The 12,183-nt window shown below is 38.8% G+C and overlaps 1 protein-coding gene across 1 annotated transcript; it reads left to right on the top strand.

The window, feature by feature from the left end:
- The first annotated feature begins 3,071 nt into the window (after positions 1-3,071).
- Positions 3,072-3,566, top strand: FERD3L (Fer3 like bHLH transcription factor). The gene has a single exon (XM_069587288.1). It carries the CDS (start codon positions 3,072-3,074, stop codon positions 3,564-3,566), a length of 495 nt encoding a protein of 164 aa, XP_069443389.1.
- Positions 3,567-12,183: the final 8,617 nt, after the last annotated feature.

Raw genomic sequence — 12,183 nt, 5'->3', positions numbered from 1 at the left:
AAACTCATTTGAGTCGAACCATAGTAAATCAGGGACCATCTGTATACACAAAATGTTTAATGATGGCCAATAGGTGTAAAGTAGGTAATAAACTAAGCAGAACTGACTGTCATTTCATAACCATTTCCTGAAATGGTCATGAGCAGAATTTGTTGAGGGCTTATCAAACTCTTTCCAAAAGCCTCCATGTAGATCACTGAATAATTTATAAGCTGTCTATAGGCCTAGAACCCAAAGGAATCAAGTTTGAATTGAACTTCCTTTAAGCCTCAGTTGGGGTTTTTAAAAATGTTTCTCTCTTAACTTTCAACTCTAGAGATGAAAATAATGTTTCTTTCCAACAAGATGATCTGTTTTAAACCACATTACTCTACAAATTTACTACATTTACTGTTTGTTTGTTGTGGAACCAGATAGCCACAAAACCATTTTTTAAAATAAAGTGGATGTTTCAAAATAAGCAGAGAAAGTGATTTCATTTATTACTGTTCTATAATTAATTTCATTTACAAACAAAAAAGAGTTAATCATGATAACTTAGATTTTAACATTTTTCTCTATGTCACCATGATTAGAACCCTGTAAGATAAACAAATTATTGTGGATAAACAGAATATCACAAATGTTACAGGTATACATAGTAAGACATTTTATTTTATTTTATTTTTAGTAAGACATTTTTAAAAATTCAGTAGTATCTTAATATTTCAATCAATACTGTGCATTGATTCCTTTCATTTTTCTACACATTTTTTTGTGATGTGATGGTTGAAATATTCATTCCCTTGGATAAAATCAAAGAATTTTAGTCTGTCTACAGACATACCATCCAATCTTATCTGATTTTGGGGAAGTACTTAATCTAAGGAAAGTGTCTTTTAGAGTCTCAGGATAGTTTCTGACATTGATTTTAGTAAATTTAAAATTTAAAATTCTATCATGTTTCCCTTCATTAAATGTCCCAATGTATGTTTGATGTAGAACTAGATTCTCACTAAGTGAGATATTCATTCCACTCATGCATGTGTTTAAAAGGGAAAGAATAAATCATGTGAAACATTCAGTAGCTAAAAATAAACTATAAAATTTATCCAAATGCTTAATAATGCATTAAGTTAAACAGGAGTTAGAAGGCATGTTACTGCTTGTCAAAACAAAAATTAATCCTCTGGTGTACTTATTCTTTAGCCACGGTTGAAATTCCAATTCTTTTTTATTTTTCAGTCTTTGAGAGAAGTTTAGTAAAAGCCAAATAGGTAATCACAGTCGGAGATATTCTCATTTCATCTTTCAGGGACATTAATTTTTTATTCTTTTCTACTTGAGTTATCACAATGTAAATTGGAGAGTGAAAAGTAAACACAAGCAGGGGAAAAGAAAACTAATTAAGGACAAAAGAGCAAGGGAGAGAACCCAGACACAAATTGTTTTTTAAAAAAATAGTAGAAAGCCAAAAGAAGACTCCAAGATTATATTGCTTTAATAGGATCTGGGAGTACTCACAGAATGGCAGGCTAGAAAAAGAAAAAAAATTATGCTTACCTGTTAGAAGCAGGCAGTTTCTGGGAGCTGTCCAATGTACTAACTTAAGCATCCCAGTCACTACTTACCTCAATAGGAATTGATGTCTTCGTATTTCTCCCTTGAACCAAGGCGTCTCTGCACTCATCTTTTTAAGCTTTCTTTTAATACATCTTCAAAATGATTTTCTTAGGTGTTGTTTTGCCCCGCCCTGTCTCTTAAAAATCTTTACATTGAATAATTAAATATAGCTATCGGCAAAAAAGAAAACTGAACTCTTCTATGTTAAAAAAAAAAAATACATACATGAGATATATTTGAAATCAGTAAAATTTTATTTTTGTTATACCAAATTTATAATCTTTTTTCACCTCAAAAAAAACCCCCTCTTACAATGCAGTATAGTTTCTAGGCTTAAATCTTGTAGGGCAGTAATGAGGAAATGTTAACCAGATAGAAGTGTAAAGATTATTCTTTGTTCAGGAATACCAATCAGCAATTTAAAGTTTGAAAGAATTCTCCGCGGAGGGTGAGCTGATCGACCAATTAGTTTATCAAAAGGTGAATCGAAATTTTGAAAGGAGACTGCAGTTGTTTTGTTTGGGGGGAGGGTTTGCTTTCCTCCCACACGGGGATTATACAGTAAAGCACGCTGGGAGAAACACTCTGAGCTTCTCTTTTTCATGTTATTGCCATCATCACTTTTTGCCCTCTAAGTAAAATCTTTTACGTGGGTGAGGGATAAAGGTTAGGAAAGGAAAGTCAAGTATCTCAATTGTTAGATTGATTATAGCGAAACAGATTTTAGAAGCCAGGGTTCGTAAAGCTGCAGGAGAGCTGTTTACCTTGCAGTGGAAAGAGAAAGAGGATTCCAAGAGCGACTCTGGGGAATGCCCCCTCGCCCCTCCTACGATGCTTACTTAAGCTAATGGAAGATCTTGCCTTTCAGTAGCCGCTGCACTGGGATACCAGACAAACAGCTCCCCTCGACCCTTGGCAGACAGGGCCCCTCTTCTGGACATCATTAAAAGCACATGCCCTTGTTTCACACCCACTGGCAGCAGAGAGTGGCAAGATTCGGAACTCCCACCCTGAAGCCAGGGAGAAGCCAGAGCGGTGGAAAACATCCTTGCTTTGAAAACCCAAAGCTAAATTAAAGAACTACATGAGACAAGGCGCTTGAAGAATATTAGTTGGCTGCGGGAGTGTGGAGACACACAAAAAGCACAGCAGGTAAGACCTGGAAGTTGTTGCCAAGAAGGAACTGTCCCAGGTGGCAGGGCGGAAAGGATCGCAGAACCGGAGGCCTATTCCTTTGAGTCTTCCCGGCGTTCTCAAGCTTGTCTTCTTCCATCAGTTTCGAGAGGAGGGACATTGTCAGAGCCTTCCCTTTCGGTGCAGCTAATCCTGTTATCGGCTTGGTTATACATGTTAATGTCCCTGACCCTTCGGTGATGGTGACCCGTCAGATTCAGGGCTGTTAGGAAGGCCGTCACCAGGCTTGCCCCTCCCTTCGAGAAACCTATGAGACGCAGGGCCCAGCAGACGCGATGGCAGCCTTTCCCGAGAGCTGCGTGGACGCCACCGTCCTGGACTTCGTCGCAGACCTATCCCTAGCCTCCCCGGGGCACCCTCTCCTCTGCGACTTGACACCTAGGGTCCCCTATGGGAGCCACCAGGACCTTGTGCTCCGAGATGGAAGACCCAGGAGTCTGGCGCGTTTTGAGGAAGAGGATCCAGAGGAAGAGGAAGGGGAAGGAGAAGAGGGGGAAAACGAGGAGGAAGAGGAGCACGGGAGAGGCGCCTCCCTGCTGGGCCGCCCCAAGAGGAAAAGGGTGATCACCTACGCCCAGCGCCAAGCAGCCAACATCCGCGAGAGGAAGCGGATGTTCAACCTCAACGAGGCCTTCGATCAGCTGCGGAGGAAGGTGCCCACTTTTGCTTACGAGAAGAGGCTCTCCCGGATCGAGACTCTACGCCTGGCCATTGTGTACATCTCCTTCATGACTGAGCTCTTGGAGAGCTTGGAGAAGGAAACCGACTGAGCCGGGGTGGGGTGGAAGTGTCTGCCCACGCCTTGCCTGGGCGCGCGCGGGTTTGAGGTGTTTGAAGACCCAGCAGTGGGTGCGACTGAAAGGCCTGGAGGGGCCCTCCCAGACAGAACGTCTGGCCTTCGCAGGAGCTCGCTTCTGGATTATAAAACGTCCCCAGTCCTCGAGAGGCGTGGAAGCCGTAGAGTTAATATATATGCGGTCGCTGTCGATGGAGTATGGGGCAGGAGCGGGAGGGGCGAGTGAGGACGAGTTAAAACCGAGTTGGGGCAGCCGAGGCCCACGTCCCAAAGCAGCGTCTGTCGGGCGGGTGGGAGGCTAACCCTCCCCGCAGACTGGAGACTTCGGGAGCGTCTGTGCAGTCCTAGCTTTTAACTTTTCTTTCTTTCTTTCTTTCTTTCTTTCTTTCTTTCTTTCTTTCTTTCTTTCTTTCTAACTATAAGGAGATATGCCTACTTTTTTTTTTTTTTTTTTTTGCCTCTAGAATCGGCGCTAAGGCATCCCTGGCAGGCGCTCCGCTCCGACCCGTGCTCTTGCGGCGGGGGGAAGGGAGAGGGGCGGAGAGGGTGGTCCTAGTCCGGTGAGGAGTGAGGGTTACTGGGTCTTCTGAGAGGCCGAGGGCGCTCCGGCGGTCCTCTTGGTCTTGTCGAGAGGCAGAATGAAGGAGATGAGAAAGCAGGAGACACTATTCTCCTCCCCTCGCCTCCTCTCCCTCCCCTTACCTTCCCCTCCGCTTAGGCTCTAAACAGCAACCCTGGTGTGGCCCCTCCCGGAGTAGGATGCTTGAACCGGGAGGGAACTGGGGACAGCTTCAGTTCACGCGCTGGGGGTGCAGCTGGGCTTACAAGGCGTCTCGAGCCCCCGGAGCTCTTACCACCTGCAGTTGTTTTCCCTGGTCGCCTACGGGGGAAAATGGCCGGGTCTTCCCAGGGGCAGCCCCTCCAGAGCGCGCACGTTCAAACTTTTAGCTGTAGGTAGGGAAAGATGGAGAAGGCAATGGCACCCCACTCCAGTACTCTCGCCTGGCAAAACCCATGGACGGAGGAGCCTGGTAGGCTGCAGTCCATGGGGTCGCTGAGGGTCGGACACGACTGAGGGACTTCACTTTCACTTTTCACTTTCATGCATTGGAGAAGGAAATGGCAACCCACTCCAGTGTTCTTGCCTGGAGAATCCCAGGGGAGGGGGAGCCTGGTGGGCTGCCGTCTCTGGGGTCGCACAGAGTCGGACACGACTGAAGCGACTTAGCAGCAGCAGCAGCAGGGAAAGATAGTTTTCATTCCAGTTGCATCTTGGGATAAGGGAGAGAAAACGTGAGAGGAGGAAATTCATTCTTCCACTTTGCTAGAAAGTGTGCGATGGAGATGAGTTTGAAGCAAGATTGTGCTGAGGGGCTCCCTCCAGTTTGGACGGTCTGCCATTCCACAGTTCTTCCTTTTGTGCTCGGGAAGAACTTCTGCCAACAACTGAAATGGGGTTCTTAAGATAGCAGTAGGTAAATGAGGAGAGGAATCAGAATGAGTTATCCCCATCTACTGTAAAGTGAATAAATCCTATTGTTCCAACACTATATTTTGCTCTCACCTCGCAAATCCTTGGGCGGATGTGCACAGACACACACAGGTCTCCCTATTAGCCTTTTAGAAATGTGTTTCATTTTATTAAGAAGTAATATATACTCATCCTAAAAAGTTTAGAAAATTAAAATTTAAGAATAAATTTAAATCACTTCATGTTACCACATAGCGTTTTTATCTGTTTCCTTTAGTCTTTTTATACAGATATAAATTCAATGTGTTAAACATATTTGGGATACTTTTGGAATTTGTCCACTCAGCATTATAAAATGAGCACTCTTTCCTTGACTGTAAGTATTACTCAAACGTAATTGTGATCACTGTATTTTATTATTATATCCATGTATCACAACTTCACTCCAGTCCTTTACAAGTGGATGGCTATTTTCTTTTAAAAAGGAAATGATGATGCAAGAGTACTCTTATAAATATCTTCTCTGCCTATGATAGTTTCCTGACACTAAGTAACTAGAAGTGAAATTTCTGCACCAAGTGAACGTTTAACTTTGTAACTAAGGGCCAGATTGCCTTCCAAGCAGATCTGCCAGTTCACATACCCTCCCACCAGCATTATAGGGATTTGCTTGTCTTGTGCCTTCATTTAAAAGTGTTCCTAGTTCTCTTATCTATGGGAACTGAATTAGTTCTGAAATGACCACTTTCCCAAAGATGACCTTTTTTTGAGTATTGTTTCTACCTCTACCATAAGAACATTAGGATAAATACGTAACAGAAAAAACGTAACCAACTAAACCAAACAAGAACAAAACCAGGGAGTGGTTTTTTGTTTTTTTCCCCTCTAGCACTTTTACTTAAACTGAAATTTGGACCGTGGCTCCTATATCACTTTTATAAAATAAAATTACTCACTTTCTCTTTTTCTAGATAACTTTTTGGCTACTAAAACTAGCATACCTGTATTTTAAAAGATAAATTTAAAATTGCTCAATTCAGTATGTCAAATGTAACTGTATCTCAACTCATCATCAGACTGTACTCAGCTTCCCAACGTCTTATGTAGTGCTAGTGGCGCCATCAAGCCCTCATTTATCCAGTTATTTATTTATTCAATTTACAAAGTGTGTCGACATTTTACATATAGGGTGAATGTGTTCAAAATCGAAAGGGCTTACAGAGGCTGTGTTCCTTCTCCCACCTAAAGTTCTCCTGACAACTAAACATCATTTTTTAAAAAAAATCTGCAAGTGATAAATTTTTCTAAAAAGAGTCAACTTTAGGAATCATTAATATTTTGTTGAGAGAACAGATTTTGAAAATAAGAAATTAAAAAAGAAACTGTGTAGACAAAGTTCCTAAAAATCCTCAGGTCCTGTAGCATAAATACAACCATCTATTATCCTTAGTACTCTCCCTCATATTCTGAACCACTCTGTGGTATTCTTAGTAATCTGATGATATCCTACAGGTGAATATTTCCTCTGAAGTAAATAACAGCCAAAGAAACTCTAAATACAAAAGGTTTTTCCAATTATTATTAGAATTATTCAACAATTATTAAAACTTTTAAGTTTATAAATGCTTTCTTTGTAAGTTTTTCTATGTCTAGAAGCTATTCTAATGTGAAGTGTCTTAAGGCTTCTTCTTAATCATTGTACTCATAGAATAATATGAAGCCAAATAAGGATCAGAAATACAGAGAAATAGATTGACTTATTCTTTGTATCAAATCATCCGTAGAGATAAGACCAAATTGTCTGTATTTCAAACATTAATCCAGGTACTTCCACATCTCGCCACTCAATTTTTCTAAGCAACATGATAGTTTTAGTTTTCCCATGTTAGATCTGTAAATCCAGTGTGATTTTAATGCAAGTATTTTTGGCTTTTTAGTATTATCACATCCTGTGTTAAAATTGTCTTATTCTTGATTGTCTTATAAACCAACATTGATAGTAATATCAGTCAATATTGGTTTTTCAATACCTTCCAACAGTAAAAAAAAAAAAAAAAGATGCTAAATATATCAAGTACTTCTGGAAAATTGTAATAATCAGTTTTTGAAATCTTAAAGTTATTTGGGCATTTGGAATATTAATACTAGTTTAGACGTTGCTTGGCGGCGATTTATTTACACACTCTTTACTGACAGAAAACTGCCTTTTGGTCTCAAACTAAGTTCCCCATCACTATCAGGTTACTATTAGAATTCAGACATGTAAACCAGGAAAAGATCTAAATGAATCATATTTGAAAGACATAATCAGGCTCTCCAGGGAAAGTAAAAATAATCAAAAGCCTTTTCCATCTACAGGCAGTCATTCAGGCCTATCATCTTTTACCGTTGCCCAATATGAAAACAGATTTTGACAAAATTAGCACTGGAAAATGAACCAGATATTATGCTTGTATGTGTAATTCCTGCACGAACATATAATTAAGACCCTAGGATTTTCGTGTTTATTATTGCATTTGTCAGTATTTCCATTATAAAAACACTATTGTGGAATGTTTATAACAACTACCAAAATTCTGAAATGAAACTTGATAAAGCACAGTTCAGTGTAACTTTTTTATAATTTTAAATCTTCAAAGAAAATTCCAAAGTTAATGAAGACATTTAAGTACACTTCATGTGTGAGTTTCTCAAATGTACCTGCAACTTTACAAGAGATTCTACTTAATACAAAATATAAAATTATTTTTATTTTGCTTCTCTGGTGGCTCAGTGGTAAAGAAACCATTTGCAATGCAGGAGTCACAGGTTTGACCCACTCCAGTGTCCTTGCCTGGGAAATCTCATGGACAGAGGAGCCTGGCAAGCCCTAATCTATGGGGTCAAAAGAGTCAAACATGACTTAGGGACGAAACCACCACCATTTTTATTTTTATATATTTTTATCAAAAATAGCTGGCAGATTTTGCTTTGAACATTCTCTGCACCTCTCCTCTCCTGTTAGCTTGCCAGCAACTGTGTCTATACCCATGGAGTAGACATCCCTGTGCAATTAGTGAGACCTTGCTTTTCAGCCCTGAATATAGAATCCCAACCCAATCACGTAGCATTGCTTTCTATTTTGTTTGTGATACATATTGGCATATCTTAGCACAGATTTAACTTTTAATAATTAAATTCCAGCCAACAGAGGCAAGTTAAAAAATAATTGGCAGATTAATACTGAATTTTAAGTACTAAATCTACTTCTTATTGGGTATTACTTGATTAACTTACAGTTTAAATGATATATCTGTGTCTTGGCCCAAGTTCAGTCACAGGCTCCTGAAGTTTGCCAGCATTTTGGGGGAAGTTAGGCCCAGTTTTTTTCTGGTCAGTACCCTCTCTTCCTTGTGAATGCTGGACTAAAAAAGGTTACAAAACAAGAGTCAGCAGTTCTGACCATTTTGTTTTGACTTTGGGGTTTCTTTGAATCCAATGCTCAAAACCAAACCTGGCGAAGGAGGAGAAGGAAAGGAAAGAAGCAATGCAAACTGACAGGGATGAAATACCAGAAAGATGGAAAAACTTCTTCAAGTCTCCATAAACCAAAGCCTATAAATATCCACAACTTTCTCTATGATACCAAATTTCAGTTCTGTGCCTAAAACACATTCCATAAAGAAATGTAAGTAATTGCAAAGAACATTATGCATGTATTTTTAAATATTCTTTGTGGCTAATATTTCATAGAATTCCACTCAGTTTTACAGAAGGCAAAAAGCACTTGACATTCAGTGAAGCCAAGAGTTTGACAAATAATGCTGTGAATTATCACAATAAAATGTTACTATTATTATAATAAAATGCTTATTTAGTGCATTATTGTATTCACATACTTCTTATGTGAATACACTCTTGCCATACTTTCTCTCATTTGATCCTCTGGATTTAAACAAGATCTAGAGTCTCTCAATTAAATTGTCATCAGTTTACCATCTTAAAAATTCATTCACTCATTGAAATCGGCATGATACTGAGATTCCTATAAAGCATCAATGGTCACATATAAGCAACACATTTCTTTGAAAGATATTGCCTTCAAGATCAAAAGCACCTTAACACACTCTGTGGATGATAAATTATACAAAAGGCTGGTGCAGTCTGACTCCCTCAAAGGCCAAATTTTACAGCCCTCTATCTGGGGCTCTGGGAAAGAGATTTCCACCTGCAGCCAGCAAATGTAGGTGACCTCAAAGCAGCTGTTATGGACAACTTTTTATGATTTCCAGTCTTCAAAAGTGAGGAAAACATCTATGAGAATATGGAAATAGAACAAACAGTTGGTGAACAATAGAAGACAATAATGTCATATAAATGTATCTGAATTAAGGAATATGATTACACAGTTACTTTACTGCAGATAATTCTGTCACTTCTTCAGAATTTCACAAGCTATATTTACGACTGATCAGATCTGAAACTGGTTGACTATCTTTAGTCTTAGAGTTTAGTTAAGTGTTTGTTACATCTAATTTCATAGTTTAGTGAAATGTTGGAGGAACTGGAAATGGTCTAAAGGAGAACAAGAGAATAATTGGATTCTTAGATGTGAATGAAGTAATAATGTCTATAATAACTAGTAATGTCTTTCATTACTATGTTGCTTACTTATATGACAGCACATGTTGATTACTATTAAAGTTCTCATAATAATTTTAGGCTATCGACACTATTATTACTCTCTTAGGGATGAAGACACTTTGGAATAAAGAAGTTAAATAACTTGCCCAAACTTAATCAGCTAACAATGAGTAATGCCAAGATTTACATTCAGTTAAGGATTTCAAAGGCTGAATTCTCAAGATGTGAGTTTATTTGTGAATATGATCGTTCTATTTAAGTAGAAATAATGTGGCAAAAAGGCTTCCCAGGTGGTGCTAGGTGCCACTTCCCAGGTGGTAGTAAAGAACCCGCCTGCCAATGCAGGAGACATCAGAGACATGGGTTCAATCCCTAGGTTGGGAAGATCCCCTGGAGGAGGGCATGGCAACTCACTCCAGTATTCTTGCCTGGAGAATCCCATGGACAGAGGAGACTGATGGGCTACAGTCTATAGGGTCACAAAGAGTGGGACAGGACCGAAACAACTTAGCATGCATGCAATGTGGTAAAAATCAGAAACTATTCTTCATTGTTACTGATGATCAGAAATGTAAGCATGGGCATATCATGGACATATTTATGCACAGGGATTTAGTCTCTGCAATGGAATAGGGAAGGTGGACTACTGATAGAAATTTTGGAAGAGGTCCTGAACTAATCTTCTATGGATATTTTAAAGCTACAACTTTCCTCATGTGGCTTTAGTGCAATCTTGCCAAAAATGGAGAAAATAAACTCTTTTGATGAAAATAATGGTTATAAACACAAGCTTTGGAATGTGACAGAGCTGGGTTTGAATCACAAGTACCTAGCATAATGCTGCAAAAGCTAGTACAACTTAACCTTGTTGAACCTCAGTTTCTTCATGTTTAAAGTAAAGATTAATAACAATCATCTCATAGGGCTCTTATGAGAGTTGATTGAAATATGTATGCAGAGTAAATGGTGCAGAGTGAGCACTCAGTAGGTGGTAACTACTATTAAAATGCACGTCATCATCACTATAATTATTATACTATATTATATATTATTATATCCCTTCCAATTCTATGGCAATGAAAACACAATGAATAAGGCATCAACTTCACCACCCATGGTTTAACGTGAAAGCATAAAATACACAAAGAGCAGGACTCATTATGTAATGCTTTATAGGCTGAAAAAATAAAATAATTGTTTTTAATCCTCCCAAATTTCTTATTCCTAGAATATTTGAATGTCAGCATTTAGCCCTAGACTACACATTTTCCAAGTGGAGCAGTATATCCCAAATACACCCCCAAAACTCCCAAAGTAATCTACTACTATAATAGAACATATATTTTTTAAAAGAGTAGGTAAGTGACTTTAAGGCTTCCCTGGTAGCACTAGTGGTAAAGAACCCGCCTGCCAATGCAGGAGACGACATAATAGCTGTGAGTTCTATCCTTGCATTGGGAAAACCCTCTAAAGGAGGGTAAGGCAACCCACTCCCGTATTCTTGCCTGGAGAATCTCATGGACAGAGAAGCCTGGCCGACCACGGTCCATAGAGTCACAAAGAGTCGGACAGGACTGAGCAACTTAGCAAGCAAATGACTTTAAATTTGACAAAAAAAAAAAAGATCTACATTTATTGACAAAAGTTCTATTTTATCAGCATCCAAGACATTATAGTAAATATTGCTCTTCAAATCAGTGTGAATTTATTCAAATTAGCTGGTTCCTGGTGGACTAGTTCTGTGTCTTAACTGCAGTGGTGGTTACATTAGTACGCACATGTGATAGAATGACATAGAACCATAGCAGTTCATACAGTGTCAGCTTCCTGGTTTTGATATTCCACTGTAGTTATATAAGATCTAACTAATGGAGGAAAGTGAGTGAAGGGTACACAGAACCTCTGTGCCATCTTTGTAATGGCCTGTGAGTCCATAAGTACATATTTCAAATAAAGTGAAAAAAAAATTGATGTTGTTTTCATATATAAAGCACCTTATGAATGTAAATTATCAATAATATAAGGAGATATTCACATTCACTTCATTCACATCATGTTTTACAATTTTTCTTCAAGTGTTTCATAAAGTGAAATCAAGTCTGTGTATGGTACTCTGTGGGTCCTGGAATAAAAATCAGTACTGTATTCCTAAAGGACATCATCAAGAACTGAGTACATATTTGATTCTATGTCCTTGGCCCATGTTGACATTCTTGGCCCAATAACATTCTCAAGTATGGATTTATAGTAATGAGGAGCTTCACATTTTAATTGTGCTACTTACTAAATTAGATAATTCACTTAGAATTTCTTATTTTGATCTGTAAAGTAGAAATAAGTAACACAAAGTTATTAAAATTGTCATATAACAGATCCTGTAAAGTGCTTAGTAAAATGCCTCATGTACAACAGATATTTAGCCAATATTGTAATTGTTATGTCCTTTCAATGTTGAATGTGTATGCAGAGCAAAATGACAATTTAGGCTTTTAGAAGG

The sequence above is a fragment of the Ovis canadensis genome, chromosome 4 (genome assembly GCF_042477335.2).
Source record: "Ovis canadensis isolate MfBH-ARS-UI-01 breed Bighorn chromosome 4, ARS-UI_OviCan_v2, whole genome shotgun sequence".
Lineage (NCBI taxonomy): Eukaryota > Metazoa > Chordata > Mammalia > Artiodactyla > Bovidae > Ovis > Ovis canadensis.
Note: the sequence above shows the minus strand (reverse complement) of the source record. Positions and strands in the feature narration are given on the sequence as shown.